The sequence below is a fragment of the Pleurodeles waltl genome, chromosome 10 (genome assembly GCF_031143425.1).
Source record: "Pleurodeles waltl isolate 20211129_DDA chromosome 10, aPleWal1.hap1.20221129, whole genome shotgun sequence".
NCBI lineage: Eukaryota > Metazoa > Chordata > Amphibia > Caudata > Salamandridae > Pleurodeles > Pleurodeles waltl.
Window position 1 is genome coordinate 804,780,606 of NC_090449.1, and position 21,152 is coordinate 804,801,757.

General features: G+C 47.0%; 1 protein-coding gene across 1 annotated transcript in view; it reads right to left on the reverse strand.

The window, feature by feature from the left end:
* The window catches only part of DNAH11 (dynein axonemal heavy chain 11), a 2,866,633-nt gene that overhangs the window by 2,058,318 nt on the left and 787,163 nt on the right, over positions 1-21,152 (reverse strand). The window contains exons 19-20 of the mRNA XM_069211469.1: positions 5,685-5,801; positions 5,511-5,597 (exon numbers count right to left, since the gene is read on the reverse strand). Coding sequence (XP_069067570.1) covers positions 5,511-5,597; positions 5,685-5,801 — 204 coding nt within the window. The remainder of the gene's footprint in view (positions 1-5,510; positions 5,598-5,684; positions 5,802-21,152) is intronic.

A 21,152-nucleotide genomic window follows, 5' to 3' on the forward strand; every position in this document is an offset into this window, starting at 1 on the left:
TGCCATTACCACGCATATGCATTGACGATGCATGCATTTAGCATGCATGCCTTTATCACGCATATGCGTGGTAATGGCAAAGAGAGCAGTCCGGGAGGAACAGGAAGGAGTAGCGACTAGAGGAGAGAAAGGTAAGTGGGGCCAGGTTGGGAGGGGGGAGTTGGGGTAGTTTTTAGGACAGGGTCAGATGGTAGGTTTTAGGGTGGGAGCGGGGTAGTTTTTAGGACAGGGTGAGATAGGTTTTAAGACATGGTAAGTTTTAGGGGTTAGGGCGAGGGGTCGTAGTAGTTTTTAGGACCGGGCTGGGTAGTTTTCAGGACAGGGTAGGGTTTAGGGTGGGGGATCGGGGTAGTTTTTAGAACAGGGTAGGTAGTTTTTAGGGCAGGATAGGTTTTAGGGTTTGGGGTGGGGGTGTAAGGTAGTTTTTAGGACAGGGCAGGGTTGGTTTCAGGACAGGGTAGCTTTTAGGGTTTGGGGAGGGGTAGTTTTAGGGCAGGGTAGGTTTAGGGTGGGGTAGGTTATAGGACAGGGTACGTTTTGTGGTTGAGGGTGAGGGGCGGGGTAGTTTTTAGGACAGGGCGGGGTAGGATTTAGGACAGAGCAGGGTAGCTTTTAGGGTTTAGGGCAAAGGTGGGGGGTTGGGGTAGTTTTTAGGACAATGCATGGGGTTCAGGGTTGGGCGAGTGAGTAGTTTTTAGGACAGGGTGGGTTCATTTTTAGGGCAGGGTAAGTTTTAGGGTTTAGGGTGGGGGTTGGGGTAGTTTTTAGGACAGGGCAGGGTAGCTTTTAGGGTTTAGGGTGGGGGCGGGAGGCAGGGTAGTTTTTAGGGCAGGGTAGGTTTTAGGACAGGGTGGTGCAGGTTTTAGGACAGGGCAGGGTACCTTTTTGTGTTTAGGGCAGGGGAGGGGTAGTTTTAGGACAGGGCTGGTTTTATGGAGGGGGCTCAGGGTAGTTTTTAGGACAGGGCAGGGTGGATTTTAGTACAGGGTAGATTTGAAGGTTTTGCGCCGGGCTACAGTAGTTTTTATGACAGGGTGGGGTAGTTTTTAGGACAGAGTAAGTTTTAGGATTGAGGGCGGGGGTTGGGGTAGTTTGTAGGACAGGGCGGGGTAGGTTTTAGGACAGGACAGGGTAGCTTTTAGTGTTCAGGGCCCGGGGTTGGGTACTTTTTAGGACAGGGTGAGGTAGGTTTTAGGAGAGGGCAGTGTCACTTAGAATTTAGGGTGGGTGGGTCAGGGTAGCCTTAGGACAGGGCGGAGTAGGTTTTTGGTTTCAGGGTGGTGGGTCGGGGAAGTTTTCGGGATAGGGAGAGGTAGTTTTTAGGACAGGGTAGGTTTTATGGTATAGGGCGGGGGGTCAGGGTGGTTTTTAGGACAGGGCTGAGTAGGTTTTTAGGACAGGACAGGGTAGCTTCTAGGGTGGGGTCAGGGTCATTTTTAGGACAGGGAAGGGTAGGTTTTATGGTTTAGGGCAGAGGTGTCAGGGTGTTTTTAGGACAGGGTGGGTATTAGGGTTTAGGGCAGGCAGGGGAGGGGGTCAGAGTAGTTTTTAGGACAGGACAGGTTTTAGGACAGGGCAGGGTAGCTTTTAGGGTTTAGGGCGGGGTAATTTTTAGGACAGGGCAGGGTAGGTTTTAGGGTGAGAGTCGGGCTAGTTTTTAGGTCCGGGTGGGGTAGGTTTTAGGACAAGGCAGGTTTTAGGGTTTAGGGCGGGGGTCGGGTTGTTTTTAGGACAGGGTGGAGTAGGTTTTGGGACAGGGCAGGATAGCTTTTAGGGTTTAGGGCAAAGGCAGGGGGGTTGGGTCAGTTTTTAGGACAGGGAGGATTCATTTTTAGGACAGGATACGTTTTAGGGTTTAGGGCAGGGCATCGGGGTAGATTTTAGGACAGGGCAGGATATGTTTTAGGACAGGGTAGAGTTTATGGTGGGAGGGGGGTAGGGGTATCTTTAGAGCAAGGTAGATTTTAGGGTTTAGGGCAGGGGGTCGGGGTAGTTTTTATGACAGGGCAGGTAGGTTTTAGGTTTCAGGGTGGGGGGTTCGGGAAGTTTTTAGGACAGGAAGGTTTTACGGTTTAGGGCGGGGGTTGGGGTATTTTTAGGACAGGGCGGGGAAAGATTTAGGACAGGGCAAGAAGCTTTAAGGGCTTAGGGTGGGAGCCCGGGGTCAGGGTAGTTTTTAGGCCAGGGTAGGTTTTAGGGTGGGGTCGGGTAGTTTTTAGGACAGGGTGGGGTGGGTTTTAGGACAGGGTAGGGTAGGGCATTAGGGCTCATGGCAGGGGGTGCAAGGGGCAGTTTTAAGGGCTTGGGCGGGTGGATTATGGTGTCAGGTATAGGGTGTGGTGCGGGGGAGAATTTACCACGCATGTTCCTTTACCAAACATGCTTTTACAACTAATTTTGTTGTAAATGCATGCATGGTAAAGGCATGCATGGTAAAGACACGGTCGTTGTAGAGACCGTGCTGTAATGGCATGCAAGATATACGCATTCGTTGTTCCATCATACATTCGCCAGCAGAGCTACAGTAGTAAAGTCAAGGGGACACATATTCTGACACTATTTTAAACCAATCTCTCAACACGTAAACTCCCCAGACAAACTTTCCATAGTGACTCATTAGCCTAGAAATCCCCCACTAGGTAACTTTGGGCACATTGAAAACCAAGACATGCCTTGATGGATCCCTAGCAGTCTTTTTGGTTGAATTATGGAAGTAAATTATTCCTTCTGGCCATATTGGATGGCCACTGGATATCAAAGGGTTTTCTATAGCACCCTACTTTTTCAACATATATAATGAGCCTGAATCTTCTCTCAAGTCTTTGGGCTTCAGTTTCATGTATGAAGAGGATATTCTGGTACTTTCTTTTCTTGCTAGTGGTGTGGGTTTCACTGCTAATAGATTACAGTGATATATGCTGGGGGCCTGGGACCTGAAGTTAAGCAACTAGCTCAAGCTTCTTTAGGATAAAACTAAAGTAGCAGAACTAAGCTTTCAGTGTAATATATTTTAGCCACCATTAGCATCACAGATTGATACAGAGCCCACCCTAGAAATGGAAGTTAACACTTGGAGATTCATTTTGAAGGCTGGGCTCGGATCGTGTCAGTTAACTCTACTTACATTTTGGAACTGAGATGGTAAGACTTCTGTTTTTGACCCTTACTGGCATGATCACTATGGTGTTAGTCCTTGTAGAGTATTTAGTAGGTTATTGTAAATATCTGTGCTTTAGAACCACTATTGGTGTGTCCTGATGCCTACAGACTATGCAAAACGGTGTGCACAACTAACAAATAGAGTCCACAGATAAGAATATGTTAATTGTTTGCTGAAATCCCTGCAATGACTTCCTATGTCTGCTGGGAGCTGTTTACCAGTCCAAGTTTGGAATGATACCTACTCTTCTCCAGACTAAACAGGTGCACAGTTTTCCAGGGTGCCTTCTGCTTTCAATCAGCAAAGCCTCTTGAAAGCACTCACAATTTGGAAAAAGGGGAACAGAACCCTTGACTTTTTAACATTTGCATCTCAACTTAGAAAAGCTTTCACTTTTGTTATTTCGAGGAAAACCACGGTAACATTGGGTAATGATAAAACCCTGCCATTCTTCCATGGATTATTGCTGTTATCTGTTGATAACCCATGACATTATTGGCAGCATTAGGAAACCCAGTATTGTTTATTGCCTTTGCAAATAACTTCATATAAATAGAAGGTAGAGGAGTAACTCCTCAGTCATGGAAGTAGTCCATCATCATCACATTTCCCAGCAGCATAATGATTCTTTACCTGATATTTCAGCTGATGTCACTAATCAATGCAGTTTCTAAGATAAAAATAGTGACATTTTCTAACAGAACGAATCAATTTCTTTCTGGCCTGATATATTGTAATCAGTAATGGTTTAGTCTCATGAACGATCCATCACATATATCTTTGACAATGCAGATGTGGTTAAATTGCTACCCTAGGATCCGTAGATATGGAAGCAAATGAATCTGATAAAGAGAAGGAATTTGACTGTTAGGATTTTCTACAGATGCTAAAGTGATCCATTGATTCCCCAAGAAGATTGCAAAGTTATTCATCTGTGAGGATTTGTATTAATTAAAACAAAGGGCAGCTCCAACTTAGTTAATAAAGGGACTATCATCATTCTACTGACCAATTTTCAGTTTTTAAAGAACAACAGAGAGCATAAGGAGATTTGATGTAAGATATTAATTGTGCAGTAATGATGGAATTATACCAAAAAGGCCAAGTACCGACAGGGCAGCAGGTTTGATCTGTCTATATCAGTCTATAAATCCTCATGCAAAAGGAGGTATGAATTGGATAGATATTTAGTTTTGGAGAGTGTTGTTTCCAGCTCTATCATTTACTTTAGTATCCAGTTACTCTCCATAACTTACTTCCAGTGTACTCTCTTGGGAATCACAGATAAATCAGGACCCATCACATGAAAACTGCATGCCTACTGGAAGAACTTGCTCCAGGAAGCTTGTGAGCAGCTGTACGGAAAAAAGCCTGATTGCTTGTATGTGCTGGATGGCCTGGAAAATCTTGCCCAGGTGACCTTGACATCCAAAGGGACTGAATAATCTTTGTCCACAGTGATATGCCCAAAAAAACAGTTAATTAGGTGCTATTTCAGTGGAAATATGCCCAAAGAATCCTAGAATCATTTAACAATGTATCCAGAAGAATTTAAAATTTCTAGCCTTGGACTCCTATATGTCAAACTGGGGATTGATTCCACATCCTGCCCATTGAATCTCCATCAAGCCACCCCCACATGAGAGATCCTTGTGGCCAATCTGATGACTCTGCACAGCATTGCCTTCCAGCCAACTGCAATCCGTATTGAGCCATTCTTGATCAATTACCCTACTTCATTTGAGAAGCCATTCAATACCTCCCTGCTGCCATTTCCTCAACACTTTTGCCAGTTTGAACTGGAGAATTATAAACTGCAACATCACCTTTGTCCTCATGTATGCAGCTGAGTGTCTCAACACCTCTAAATCATCTATTGAACCTCTTTGAGCAAGGGCTCTATGCTGCATCTTGGTTCTTCAAGATTTCAAGCTGCCTCACCATGAACTTAACATGGCTTCAAAAGGGGGGACAACATAGTTTGCCCGGCAGCTTAAAAGTCACAGTGAGTTCACCCTCTAGATTAATTTGCAACATTTTTGGCCAATGTTTCTTATGTATTATTTCTGTTTTGAAAACTGTTTTGTTCTCGCTCTGTATCCCCATATATCTTGAAGAAAGAGCCTATAGCTCACTTTGTTACAAAGAATTTGCGAAACTGTGTTCAGCTGTATTTGCCTGGGAAATGAACCCATGTGTTCCATACCCTCCTCAGACCCAACTGTACAGAAGCCTAGGACAACACTTATTAGACTGTTTTACAGGCTTATAAATTGAATCATCCTGTCCCACACATATTCCAACCAATTGAATGTATAACTGTACACAGAGTAATCCACTTTACTCTTACCTTATCAATCATGGTGTATGGTTTCTCAGCATCAAACTGGAAAGGGGCTTCCAAGCGAAACTTTTCTCTGAAATTGTTCTGCTTAACCTGATAACATGAAACATAGATAAATGTAATTTGCTAAAACTTAATTTTATTTAAGAAAAACCTTTGAATGTAAAAAAAAAATCTTACGTCAAATAAAATGATTTTTTTCCTAATCAGGGAGACCTCTGCTGTTTGAAGAGGAGCAATTTCATGCTTCACGGAAATGGCAATTTTCTTCGTGTTGTTCCATTTTTCTGGCAATTCCTGTTGAGGGACATCATATCCAATAAAGGGCTTCATGTCAATACAAGTACAACTCAGTATCTTGCAGGTATCGGTACCTCCCAATAAACCGTACTCGCATAAGCTCAAATCCCACTCCTGCTATCACTTGCGGGAGGGGAAAATAATATATGAACGAAAGACAGGATGAGTACTGTAAATTTTGCGAAACTTTAATCATGTGACAATGTGACAATATATACTTAATTAATAATGACACTAAACTGAAATGATGAAGGCCAAATTACTTATGTGGTAATTATTTGGAAAGTTTTGCTATTTGGTCAACGTATTTGATATTAATGATGTGATTGGAAGGCTTGATTGGATGGTCTATAGATTATAACATGATTCTGATCCATCAGTCTATTATAATATTTTAGGTATTGTATTCTATAGTTACCCGTCTGTTTCAGTGAAAACATGGATTTCATTCATGTGTAATCAAAATAAAATGCATTCTTTCATTCATGTGTTATCTCTTTTGATCTAACTACAGACACTGTGCTCTGTGTACTATTTGACTGTACATGTGAAAACACTTTTCACTTTGAGAAAAGTGCATAGGGTGGGAGTTAAGGTTAACCAAGTACGGCACGGCTGGGAGATATGATGAAGATAGCACCGTAAATTGTGAATTTAATGTCTTTTTAGGTTGTGTGTTATCATTCGTAGCACCCTGCCAACCCTAACTTCCCTTTAACTTCAGATTTTTTTTTCATGGAATTTAGACATTTACGGTTCTCATACTGCTTTGAGACGAGCATCGTTCTTAACATCTTTCATTGTACTTTAAATGCTTGTGAACAATATGCAAGTTCGTTAACAAACATGTTCATACATATTATGTTAACCGTACATCATTTAAGAAACTCTTGTGATGAGGTTTAGTAGAAAATTGAAAAATTCTTAACATTTGGCTTGTTGATGTGTTTTTTTTGATGTTCGTGGAACTTGATGTTAACTTTGATTGTGAAGTCACCATAATATGGTTTATGTGCATGTTGTACGATGAATATGACCCAACAGGGCGGCAACAATGCCACACATTCAGTGGTTGCACTCCTGCTCGGTGAAGGTGGTCGTGCACTCCACTGAAAGTGGTACTTTCATTTTAGCAATAAAATATATACGTTTAGTGCTAAAATATATACATGCAGTTGAGTATAAAGGCTTTAAGAGAACATATAAATTAATTTGAATGAGTAATTTCTCAATAACATGTAAATAGGCTTCTTTAGTAACTAAACTCAGGACATACAGGAAACAGGCCTGCCTAGTTTCTCTGACACAGCAACTGTCCTCCGACGGATTGCTGGACAGTGGAACCTAACAATGTCACAACATGTCACCTGCAACAGCCCATGTCACCTACCACACTACATAATTATATAAACCATAGCACACACCCCACTTTAAAAATAAAAGAAAACAACCATATCTTCCCCAAAAATAATGATAATCGATGAACATTAACCCTTTGCCCCATCCAAAAAACAAATATGGAAGGATTGAGGAGTCAGAAAAACCAGAAAGAAAGAGAGAAAAGGAGAAGAGGAAAAAATCTTACAACCACTTCTGCATATTAAATGCATATGAACTACTCATGTAACAAAATCCCTCAACCATCCAGGTAATTTCATTTTTCTTTTCTCACAATCTGACTCAGTTTTTATCTTGTGAAGTGACACTAGGGCCCTCAGTATGACATTGGTGGTGACTGTAAAAGTGGCATTAATACTGCCAGCAGCCTGGTGGTAATTACCACCAAATTATGACCATGTCAGTGATACCGCCCATAGACAACCAATGTACCCCACCAACCGCCAGGGAGTTAACACCACTGACCACGATGGTAGCCATCAACAGCCAGACGGAAGTCAAGGTACCTCTCTCCATATTATGACAAAGCAAACTGCCAGAATTTCCGGGGCGGTACCAACGCCATCAAAAGCCTGGTGGAAACATTTCACAGAAAACTAAAGACTCACCATCAGGGACACAGAGGACTCCGCCGCTGCCATGGAACCAGAACTCCAAGTCTTCCTGATGCTCTACCACACCATGGCCATCCAGGAACACCAACGCCAACGAGGACGACGACGGTGAGTACAGCCACCTATCACACAAGGGAGGGAGGAAAAGGAGACTGACACACACAACACACACCATTCACAGAGACACCATACACAGAACCAGCTGCAGAGTAAAACAAATGTCACAGGGCCCACGTGAAAATAATGCAAGGACAACAATACTGATGTACGAACACTGTAATTTGCGGCCAAAAGCCACCATAAAGAAACATGAAATCTAAATGCAGGCATCAATGTCCAGATTGGGCCAATGGCCAGTCCAAAGTACCAAAGGCCCACATGGCCACAGGGCACAGTCAAAAGCTCAGCTTGTCTCCTGACATAATCCGGACTCCACTGTTCAGGGGCATCATGTTGGAAATGGGTAGGCACCTCAGGGGGTACGGTGTAGGTGTGCACCTCAGCTGAAGTGGGTAACATGCCCACTGGTTCTGGAGTGGGCTCCTTGCCCAATTGTCACTGGAGGGGAGTGAAAGGCCACAGTCTCTGGAGTGGGTAACATGCCCACTGGTTTTTGAGAGGGCTCCTTGCCCAATGGTCACTGGAGGGGAGTGAAAGGCCACAGTCTGGAGTGGGTAATATGCCCACTGGTTCTGGAGTGGGCTCCTTGCCCAATTGTCACTGGAGGGGAATGAAAGGCCCCAGTCTCTGGAGTGGATAACATGCCCACTGGCTCTGGAGGGGGCTCCTTGCCCAACTGTCACTGGATGGGAGTGAAAGGCCACAGTCTCTGCAGTGTGTAACATGCCCACTGGATTTGGCTGGAGCTCCTTGCCCAACAGTCTCTTGAGGGTGGGCTCCTTGCCCTCTGCTGGTGGAGAGGGCTCCTTGGGTGCCTCTGCTGGTGGAGGCGGCTCCTTGGGAGCCTCTGCTGGTGGAAGCAGCTCCTTGGGTGCCTCTGCTGGTGAAGAGGGCTCCTTGGGTGCCTCTGCTGGTGGAGGGGGCTCCTTGGTTGCCTCTGCTGGTGGAGGGGGCTCCTTGGTTGCCTCTGCTGAGGGCTCCTTGGGTGTCTCTGCTGGTGAGGGGACTCCTTGGGTGTCTCTGCTGGTGAGGGGACTCCTTGGCTTTCTTTGGTGGTGGGGGGCTCCTTGGCTTTCATTGATGGTGGAGGGGGCTCCTTGACTTTCTTTGGTGGTGGAGGGGAATCCATGTGTTCCATCTTGTGACGGACCCCCTTGGCCTTTGACATGTGACTGGTGTCCTTGCCTCCAGGTCTAGGAGGTGCCTCCACTGACCCCATCCTCTGTCCCTTGGGTTTCACCACCCTAGTCCTCCCTTCCTGAGGCAGAGGTGTGCACTTACTAGGAATAGCTGCTGTCACACTCAGGGGCCCCTTTAAGCCAGCAGCTGTTTTTTTTGGTGGGAGGTATGGCAGACTGTTTGGTTGAGGAGCTGGGCTGGGTCATTGGGTCCCTGCTCTCACAGGAAGGACGGGGAGGAAAGAGGTCAAGTTGGGCAAAGAAAAGCTTCTTAGGGACGCTGGGGTGGGATATGGGAGGAGGGATGGAATTGGAGGTAGAGGGAGTGGCTGTAAGAGGTGTACGTCTGCTGGACTTGGGTGAAGGTGCATGGACAGTGTGCATGTGTGAGGTGGATGGCTGTTGGGTGGCCGAGTGGGATTTCTTGTGTCTCTTAGGAATGGTTGGGGGAGACAGGGTGGGAGAGGACAAACAGGACGTGTGGATGGATGTTGTGGAGGTGTCTGCAAGTGAGGTGTGTGTGCTGCATGATGTGGTGATGGTAGTGGTGGCTGTTGATGCAGTGCATGCAGGTGTTTGTGTGGATGTGACTGAGGAGGAAGAGGGGGAGACATTGGAGGCAGTGGATGTTGTGTGTACAACTATCTGTTGTGTGTGTGAGTGCTTGTGGCTTGAAGTGTGCTGCCTGTGTTTGTCTGTGCCGCTCTTGTGTGATGTTTTGTGTGTATGCTTGTCTTTATGTGTGCATGGGATGGGTTGGGGTTGAGGAGACTGGGAGGGACTGGGAAGTTGTAGTTGGAGGGGGGGATGGTAGGACCAGGGACACTGGCTTCCATCAGAGAGGAGGCCAGAGCCTGAAACGATCTCTGTAGGGCTGCCAGCCCACCGTGGATGCCCTCCAGGTAGGCATTGCATTGCTGCATCTGGGATGCCAGTTGACTGCCCTATAGAGATGGATCTCAGGAGGTCAATAGGCTCCTCACTGAGGGCAGCAGGGCTCACTGGAGCACGGCCTGAGGTGCCTGGGGCGAAGGAGATGCCCACCCATCTGGGTGAGCGGGCACGGGCAACTCAGTGGGGGGCTACTGGAAGGGCAGTGCTGGTACGGGGGTGGCGGCTGTTGCTGAGGTGGTTCCAGAGGTGCCCGCCGGCGCCAGGGAGTTTCCATCGGAGAAGGGATCAGATACCGCATTGTCACCTCCTGTCCCCACAATGGTGCTCCCCTCGCCTTCTATCCCACTGGTCCCCTCGGCATTGGTGGACCCTGCCTCCTGGGTCCCATGGGCTGCAGCTCCCTCAGTAGCCAGTGCCCCTGCTCCTCCGCCAGATGATGCTAATGCACACATGGACAGGATGACAGAAGAATATGTGGGGGGAGAGAAAAAGGGAGCACTAGGTCAATTACAGCACCAACACTACAATGGCATACACATTACCATCACACACTGGGATCAAGATTAAGCACTATGCACCGCACTGGCATTCCATTGGCTAGGCACCACAGCAAGATGAGAGCCAACAACCGCCAACTGTACCCCTCCTGGAACCTACTAAGCACTGTCTGACATGGAATGCCACCTAGTTAGTTAAAACGATTTTGCCATTCACCTATTTACCCTGAGCTGGACCACACAGCAATGTCTGAGCTGGCATTAAGGGGCACACACTAACAAACCCACCACCAGGATCCCATGCCAGGCAACAAAGATGGTTGTTACATACACTGTACTAACCCCCTTGTGGCTGCTGTGCTGCCCTCAAGCGCCCATCCAGCTCTGTGTAGGCCACCACCAGTATGCCATCCATCAGGGGGGTTAGGTTCCAACGGGCACCCCTCACCGGTTGGGAGGCCATCCCCTGCTGGGCCTCCACGGTCTTCCGGGCCCAGCGTCTCAGGTCCTCCCACCGTTTCCTGCAGTGGGTGCTCCACCTGCTATAGATGCCAGGGTCTGCACGTCCTTGGTGATGGCACACCACAATCCCTTCTTCTGAATGGTGCTGACCTGCAGAGGATATACAGACAGGCGGACACCATTAACCATACAATCCAGCATGTCACACATATGGCCCACAAATACCATTTTCCCTCAAATGGCGCACACATCACCCAGAGCCCTGCATGTTCACTACCAACAGCCATACCCCACACCCAAATGACACACTCAGCACACACACATCTCCATGCAACTTTGTTGCATGCATCGTCCCCATGCTGTACTCACCGGTTGGTCTGGAGGTCCATGCAGCTGTCTGTACAGGGTAGGACCCCATCCACCAGGCACTCCAACTCCTCTGAAGTGAAGGCAGGGGACCTTTCCCCTGTCACATGGGCCATGGCAGGCTCCAGACTCAGGTCACAGCAGCACATGCAGTGGATGTGTTATCATGTGGAAAGTCAGGAATCAAGTGAGGTCACAGACAGAAAATGGCAGTCACATCTGCGGCGGTGTACACCGCTGCCGGTGATCCTCATTGGACACTGTACTCCATGGAGACCCATTTTAGCCAATGAGGAATAGCACAGCGGTGCAAAACGGCCTGCCGCCATGACGCCGGAGTTACATCACTTCCACCTGTCCCTACATACAGGACAGGCGCTCGCCATTTTATGGTGCTGGTCAACATTCTGAAATATAAAACTGCGTCATTGCTTTCAATTGTACATACGTTGCCATTTACATGGTCCAGTGACATACACGGTCAGTGTACACTGAAGTGGTGGTTCCATTGTTCAGTTTGTCATTCCCTTCTCATTCTTGTGTCCCTTAGGTACCTACTACTGTGGAGAAATAGAAGGAGAAGGCAAACCCCGGTGTACAGACCCCATGTGGACTTGGCTACACTGGAGGACAAGCACATAATACTCACCTATAGACTGGAGAGGGCCACAATCACAGAGCGGTGTTCTCAATTGGAGCTTGATCTGATATCCGTCATGCCACTGGGATCCCCCTCTCTTATGCAGGTTCTATCTGTGCTACATTTCCTGGAAACTGGCTGTTTCCAAGTGACAGTGGGCTTGGCAGCAGGAATGTCACAGCCAATGTTCTCAATAGTGCTGGCAAGGATTTTGTCTGCCTTGCTCAAACACACGTGCAGCTACATCGCTTCCCCCCAATTGGAAGATTTGGCCACTGAAGTCTGGATTCTATGTAATGGGACATATTCCAAATATTATTGCGGCTATTGACAGAACACATATAACATTTGTCCCCCCGCTCCGGCATAATGAACAGGTATTCAGGAATGGGAAGAGTTTCCACTCACTCCATGTGCAAATGGCGTGCCTGACTGACCAGTACATCTCCCACATCACTGCCAAGTATCCTGGGTTGGTGCATTACACCTTCGTTTTAAGAAATAGCAGCATCCCAAATGTGATGGCACAACTACAGGGGCACAGGGTGTGACTAATAGGTCCCCACCCAATGTATGTCAGTGTATACCTTCAGGAGTCATCCCCCATACCATTGTGCAAGGCTAATGTTTGTTTCTCAATTCTTGCAGGTGACTCTGGCTACCCAAACCTGTTGTGGCTCTTGACCCCTGTAAGGAATCCCAGAACAGGGGCTGAGAATAGGTATAATGATGTTCATGGGTGAAGCAGGAGGATAATTGAGCGGACCTTCGGCCTCCTGAATGCCAGGTTCAGATGCCACCATCTGACAGGTGGAGCCCTCTGCTACTCCCCTGAGAAGGTCTGCCAGATAGTTGTTGTATGCTACATGTTGCACAACCTGGCCATCAGACAACATTTGCCCTATCTGCAGGAGGAGGAGGGTGAAAATGCTCCTGTGGCAGCAGTGGACCCTCAGGAAAGTGAGGATGAGGACGCAGAGGATGAGGATGTGGACAACAGGACATCAGTCATACAGCAGTACTTCCAATAACACACAGGGAAGACAGTGGAACTGTCCATTCCTCTCATTATTTATCTTTTCAGTGTGGCTGTAGGAAGATGGCAGAAACTGCCTTACAATCTCAACTGACTGTCACCTATGCCTTCTCATTTTACAGATGTTGGTGTGGTTCCAACTGTGTACTGATGAGTTGACTACAGACAGCTACAGGCCATTATTTGTATGCAGTCTATGCAGTCACAAAGTTAATGACAATTGCACAAGATGAAACTGTCAATATTATTGCACATTTCCATCACATAAAGCACTATCACTCAAGTTGTGTTCAAGGGTGTTTATTGTAGTGAATATAGAAGGAATAGTGCAATGGAATGGGGTGCTGGTAGAGGTAAGTCCAGGGTATTGATCCAGTCTGTTTATAGCACAGGTCCAGAGTCCAAGGGGCCAAAGGAAGGGGAGCAATGGCAGTACAAAGTGGACAAGTTGACATAGTGGAACACAAGCGGGACATTGAGGACGGTCTCATTTCCTGGTGGTGGTCTTGGCAAGTGTCCCTGGTGTCTGTCTGGGTAGCAGGGAACATTTGCGGGGTGGTTCACCTTCTGCAGAGGGAGGGGTGCTGGTGGCCAGTGGGTCCTGTGGCAGGACCACCTGTCCACTAGCTGCAGCAGATGTGGACGGCTGTTCAGTTGACTGGCTAGTGTAAAGGGCCCACTGGTGTGCTGTATAGTCCCTCATGATGTTGGCCATATCACCCAGCACCCTCGTTATGGAGACCATGGTGGCGTTGAGGGCCTGCAAATCTTTCCTGATCTCCTGTTGGTGTTGCCCCTGCAGACACTGGTTCTCCTGCATGATGTTTAACATCTGGCCCAACTTATCCTGGGATTGTTGGTAAGCCCCCCAGGACATTGGTGAGTGCCTCCTGGGCAGTCGGTTCCCTGGGCCTGTCCTCCCCCCTGGTGCACAGCTGTCCTCTGTGTGTCCCCCCGTGCTTGTGTCTCCTGAACGGTGTGCCCACTGCCACTGACCCCAGGACCCTGATTGTCTTGACTGTGAGGTGTGGAGTGGGGTTCCTGTACAGGTGGGCACACTAGTGATTGACATGCCCTGGGGACAGAGGTGTGGGGATGTTGGGTGGCTGCTGTAGCGTTTCATACTGAGAGGGGAGGCTCTGTGGTGGAGTGGGTGTGGGCTGGGGTAGGCAACTGACCAGTGGTCACTGATGGGCCAGGTAGTTCATCCAGATCCGGAAGTCCAGAGTTACTGTCATCACTGGGGGCATCTTTTGATGGGGGACTGGGTAGCTGTGGCAACTCCTCGTCGCTGAGATTGGCTGGGGCACCTGTGGGGATGTAAGTTGTGTATTATGCTACATGTCTGACATTTTCTACATCCCTAGCTTCCCCTATGTCGTTGCTGTTGCCCTGCCACCTTTGGCTGTATATGGTGATGTCTTGTAGGATTGTTAGTTCTCCATGCTGTGCATGCATTGGTGGTGGGTGTACATGCAGGGCTGGGAGGCATGTTCATGCAGTGGGTATGGCATGCAGGGCTTGGCATTCAGGTTAGTCAATTGTGGTGGTGCACTGTGGTGCGGAATTGAGTGGAGTGATGGGTGTCAGGGAGAGAGGTGGTGGTGGCATGCAGATATGTGGGGGGGAAGATAGTAAATATTGACTCACCAGTGTCCAGTCCTCTGGCAACTCCAGCGAGTCCCTCAGGATGCAGTATTGCCAACACTTGCTCCTCCAATGCCGTCAGCTATTGGGGAGGAGTTGGGGGTCTACCTCCAGTCCTCTGGATGGCGAGCTGGTACCTTGCTGCCATGGAACGTAACTTCCCCATAGGTTGTTCCACATTTTCCTGATGTCGTCCCTTGTTCTTGGATGCTGTCCCATGGCATTCACCCTGCCCACGATTCTCCGCCATAGCTCCATCTTCCTTGCAATGGAGATTTGCTGTACCTGTGCTCCAAACAGCTGTGGCTCTACCCTATTTCCTCCACCATGACCTGCAATTCCTCATCAATGAAACAGGAGTGCCTGTGTGGGGACATGGGTGTTGTGTGGTGTGTGTTGTGCAGGTGGTGTTGAGTAATGTGGTGGGGTGTGGGGTGTGTAGTTGTATATCTGATTTGTGTCACTATCTCTTGGCTATTTTATGTGTTTGTGAAGGGTTGTGGGTAATGTGGGTGTGTGTTTTATAGTGCTGTGGGTAGGTGGGTGTGGTGTGTGCATCATAGTCAGGTGTGTGATTTGAGTTTTGGCCACTGTTGTTGTGTTATATATTTGTGTGGCCATTCTGACCGCCAATGGTTTACCGCCATTGATTGTCGCCATGGTGATTCATGGGTCATAATGTGGAGGGTGTTTTGTTGGTGTAACGGTATGGGTGTTTGTACCAACAGTTTAACACTAACCTTTGGTCTGGTGGATATGTGTTTGTGGCTGTACTCTGTCGGTTTAGTGTGTGTGTGTCATAATATGGCAAATGGATGTTCGCCTCCGCGACGGTATGTTGGGAGCTGTCACCGCGGCGGTAAGCAGGATTTACCACCAATGTCATAATGAGGGTCCAGATCTCTCATCACCAGTACAGTCCTCCAAAACTGCACAAGACTTACTGAGCATCATCCATCTCACCCAATGTTGATGCTGTCTGTTCCCCCTGCAAACTTGACCATGTCCTCCAACCAAAGGGAATTCTCACTTTCATTCACTCCCTCCGCAACACAGCCCTTCCACTGATCCTTTCAGCCCAAAGCAACATACTTAAGGTTTTTACGCTTTACCACTCTTAATTTTGACAGCGTTCTGCAAAGTTTCCACCACCTCCTCTAGAGCAAATAATTGACTTTCTCTCTTTGGCACCTTGTTAAGTTTCCTCACTTGCACCCTATCTTGAACTGTACAGGTCTCTTCCAATTTCTTTTTTACCAGATTAAGTGACCTTTGCTCAACTGCACTGTCACACAGCCATGCTGGCGTGAACTTACATCTGGGACTCCTTCCTCTCATTACGACAAATGAGGACAGGCCTTCGGAGTCATTTATAGTCATCCTATACACCCACACAGCCTTCTGCACTGCATTACGCCAATCACTTTTTTTGCCAACAGCAGTCTGAATAAACCCCTGATCAAACATTTCAATCTCTCCATGGTACCTTTCCACTGGGACTGTAAAGTGATGTGGTCTTGTGTTTCATACCTACCTTCTCAAAATAGGCCTTTGCTGTATTTGAAATTAATTGCACACTGTTAGAAATTGGGTCTCTAGTTGGCAGAGGTATGCCTAGTCAGGGTAGGTCACAACACAACCTAAATTATCTTGTGCTCAATCTAGGCTATCTTGGCATAGAGCAGGCAGGCTTAACTAAGGAGGTAATGTGTAAAGTATCTGTACAATAACTCATATAGTAACAGTGCATACACCACAAAAAGTACTCCACACTAGTTTAGAAAAAGTAGATATTATTCACCTGAATAAAACAAGACCAAAATGGCAAAAAAGCCACAATGCACAAGTCAAGATATCACTTTTTAGGGGTTTAAGTAGCCTTAATCCGTAGGAATCAATGAATGTATCTCTTTAGCAAAAAGTACCTGGGATGCGTCAAAAATAACACTGCAGGTCACTGAGGAGATACTGCATTGATTTTTCCGGCATGGTGGAGGTGATGTGTCGATTGTTTCCTCACAGGCGATGTGATGCACTGATTTCCAGGCACGTAGCCTTGGTTACTTACTGTAGTGTGGGGTTTGATGATAAACTGACACCCAGGGATGATGTGTGGAAAATCCAAACTCTCTGTGATGATGAAACAGATGCTGTGTTGATTCCGCAGGGGCTGCATCAGTTTTTCAGCCGCGGGAAAACAATGCATCGATTCTGCATGCATTGCAGCAATTTTTCTGGTGCGATGAATTTTCTCTCCTAGGTGAATTCTTTCATGGCCCTGAAACGTCCTAACAGGAGGCAAGCTGACACGCCCTTGAAGATCACTTGTGTTGGGAAGGCAAAGTCCTTCCAGCAGAGTCAGGGACTAGCAGGCAACAGGGCAACAAGCAGGAGAGCGTTCCTTCCAGACAGTCCAGATGAGTCCTTTGGGCAGCACCGCAGTCCCTCTGGCAGAGTCCAGTTGTAGGTCTACAAGTGTCTGATTTTAGGGGGTCACAGTCCCAGTATTGTTAGACCTGACAGCCTTAGGGTGGTCACCCCAAACTTTTTGCCTGCTTCCCTCCACTTTTTGGACACTGTTTTTGCTGGTTTTTAGACTCTGCGCACTCTACCACTGCTAACCAGTGCTAAAGTGCATATGCTCTCTCCCTTTAAACATGGTAACATTGGATCATACCCAATTGGACTATTTAATTTACTTATAAGTCCCTAGTAATGTGCACTGTATGTGCCCAGGGCCTGTAGATTAAATGCTACTAGTGGGCCTGCAGCACTGATGGTGCCACCCACTTAAGTAGCCCCTTAACCTTGTCTCAGGCCTGCCATTGCAAGGCCTGTGTGTGCAGTTTCACTGCCACTTCGACTTGGCATTTAAAAGTACTTTCCAAGCCTAAAACACCCCTTTTTCTACATATAAGTCACCCCTAAGGTGTGCCCTAGGTAACCCCTAGAGCAGGGTGCTGTGTGGGTAAAAGGCAGGACATGTACCTGTGTAGTATACCTGTCCTAGTAGTGTAAAACTCCTAAATTTGTTTTTACACTACTGTGAGGCCTGCTCCCTTCATAGGCTAACATTGGGGCTGCCCTCATACGTTGTTGAAGTGGTAGCTGCTGATCTGAAAGAAGTAGGAAGGTCATATTTAGTATGCCCAGAATGGTAATACAAAATCCTGCCGACTGGTGAAGTTGGATTTAATATTACTATTTTAGAAATGCCACTTTTAGAAAGTGAGCATTTCTCTGCACTTAAATCTTTCCGTGCCTTACAATCCACGTCTGGCTGGATTTAGTTGACAGCTCCTTGTGCATTCACTCAGACACACCCCAAACACAGGATACTCAGCCTCACTTGCATACATCTGCATTTTAAATGGGTCTTCCTGGGCTGGGAGGGTGGAGGGCCTGCTCTCACACAAAGGACTGCCACACCCCCTACTGGGACCCTGGCAGACAGGATTGAACTGAAAGGGGACCTGGTGCACTTCTAAGCCACTCTTTGAAGTCTCCCCCACTTCAAAGGTACATTTGGGTATAAAACAGGGCCTCTACCCTACCTCATTAGACACTTACTGGAGAAGAAACCTGAACCAGAAACTACATCCTGCCAAGAAGAACTGCCTGGCTGCTCAAAGGACTCACCTGTCTGCTTTTCTACAAAGGACTGCTGCCTTGCTGTTGGCCTGCTGCCTTGCTGAACTCTTGTCTGGCTGTAAAAGTGCTCTCCAAGGGCTTGGATAGAGCTTGCCTCCTGTTCCCTGAAGTCTCAGGACCAAAAAGACTTCTCTCTTGCAACTGGACTCCTTGTGTGGCGAAAATTCGACGCACAGCTTGCTAAAAACGATGCACAGCCTGTTCCGCGGTGAAAAATTCACCGCACGCTGAACCAGGACGACACCGCTCAACTTCGCAAGGAAAAGATCAACGCGGCGCCTGCGGTGCGACCGGAACTTCGACACATGGCCCACCAGATCGACGCACAGCCGACCTGGGACGACGCCCGACTTCCAGAGGGCAAGTCGACACAGTGCCTGCCGTAAGGGAGAAATTTCCCTGCACCGCCCACTGGAACGACGCAGAGCTTGTAACAAGCCCAGGATTCCACGCACAGACCCCGGGGTGTCTGAAAACCCCGCAACCCGAAGAGGATCCACGACCGAGCGCCAAAAATCGACGCCCAGCCGTCCCTGCGTAGAAACGAAACGACACATCGACTGTGTGCAGCCCGAGAAATCGACGCACACCCCTTTGTTTCCACGCTTCTCTTCCTCTATGGCCCTTTGCGGAGATTTTTCACTCAAACCAGGTACTTTATGCTTGAAAGAGACTTTGTTTGCTTTTAAAAGACTTAAGACACTTTAGATCACTTTTCAGTGATATCTTTACATTTTCTTATTGCATCTTTGATCGTTTTGACCTGCAAATATCCAGATAAATATTATATATTTTTCTAAACACTGTGTGGTGTATTTTTGTGGTGCTATATGGTGTTATTGTATGATTTATTGCACAGATACTTTACATATTGCCTTCTAAGTTAAGCCTGACTGCTCAGTGCCAAGATCCAGAGGGTGGGCACAGGATAATTTGGATTGTGTTTGACTTACCCTGACTAGAGTGAGGGTCCTTGCTTGGACAGGGGGTAACCTGAATGCCAACCAAAGACCACATTTCTAACAAGTATGTATACCCAAATGTGCCTTTGAAGTGGAGGAGAATTCCAAGAGTGGTTTTGAAGTGCATCACTTCTCCTTTCAACTCATATGTGGGTGGTACTGTCAGTGCTGCAAGCCTACTAGTAGCATTTAATTTACAGGTCCTGGGGGACATATAGTGCATTTTACTAAGGACTTCTAGGTAAATCAAATATGCCAATTGGGTGGGAGCTAATGTTATCATGTTTCGAGGAGAGGGCACAAGCACTTTAGCACTGGTCAGCGGATGTAAAGTTTACAGAGTCCTAAAACCAGCAAAAACGAGATCAGAAAAATGGAGGGAGGCAGGCAAAATGTTGGGGAAAACCACCCTAAGGTTTTTGGATCTAACAGACACCATTATTGCTCAACAGCACAGCAGGGATCACTAACACTGTGGCAGTATCAGCTCTCTCCACTATATTCATAACTGGCCATTTTAAGAAAAGATCCTTCATCACAATCACATACTCCTGCATATCCCTAGTAGGACCTAACAAATCCATTGGCATACATTTCCAAGGTTGTTTCGGAAGAAGGTGTTGACTCAAGGGTGATCTTTATGTCCATAAGTACTTGTTAGCAGGGGAACAAACTGTGCAGGTCCTAACAAACCTTTCCACCGCCTTGTCAACTCCATGCAACAAATAATTAATTAACAAATGTAGTCCATACGATATCAAATGTTTCCTCATAGCAAAGTTTAAAAATCACCTTACGCAATCCACATGGAGGAATAACCTTACTTCCTCTAAGGACCAACTCCTTGTCTATGGACAGCTCCGATCTAACTTTCTAAAAAACGTCTAAACAATTCTGTCAACTGCTCCTTCTTGGGCATCCCTCATACATGTGATTCAAAACCTTCTGCAAAACAACATCCTTTCTCTGTTTCTTTTCCCAGTCCTCTTTTTTAGATATTGGTGTGCCACAGTCATGCACTAATGCAATCTTAGTCATTCCATGGATGGTCTTCACACTTTTCCAACAGGCAAGGCATCCTGGATGGACAATCTGCTGCTATATTGTCCTTACCAAGAACATACATAATGTAGTAAATGTAATATTTCATCCTCATCAACAATCTTGGAATCCTGGAATAAGCAGTAACACTTCCATCCGTGGTCAGTAATGTAACTAACGGGACGGGTTGTGGTCACAGTGGATGGCCACCAGTTTGCCCCAAACAAAGGCACAAAAATGCTTCAGCGCCCATGCACATGCTAGCGCCTCCTTCTCAAAAATGGGATATTTCTCCTCAGCTGGTGACAGGAACCTGGACGCAAACAGGATAATAGTCTGTTTACCCTTGGCATTCCTCTGTGATAGTACTGCCCCAACCTTTTGTTACTGGCATCAGTTGTCAGGAAACAATCCAGTCCTGGGTAAAAACTACCTAAGGCAGGCACTTTCTCCATGTCAAACTTGATTATGCTGAACTCTGCCTCGCACTATGAGTCCCACAGAAAGTTCACATGTTTTTTGAACAACTGACAAATGATATACACTTTGTCAGCAAAGTTAGGGATCAATTTTGCACAGTAGTCAGCCATTCCCAAGCACAACCTCACCTCATCCTTCTTGGTAGGTGCCCGAGCACCAGAAACCATAGTGATCAAAGAAAGTTTCACTTTGACCCCCCCCTTCACTGAGCACATGCCTAAAGTAGGTTACACTCCTCTTAGCAAACTTGCACTTGTTCAGCTCAACAGTCATCCTCTTACTCTCCAGTATTCCTAACACATTCTTCAATCGCTCATCATGCCCTGTTCTGTTAACCCCAAAGACAAATATATCATCTTGAA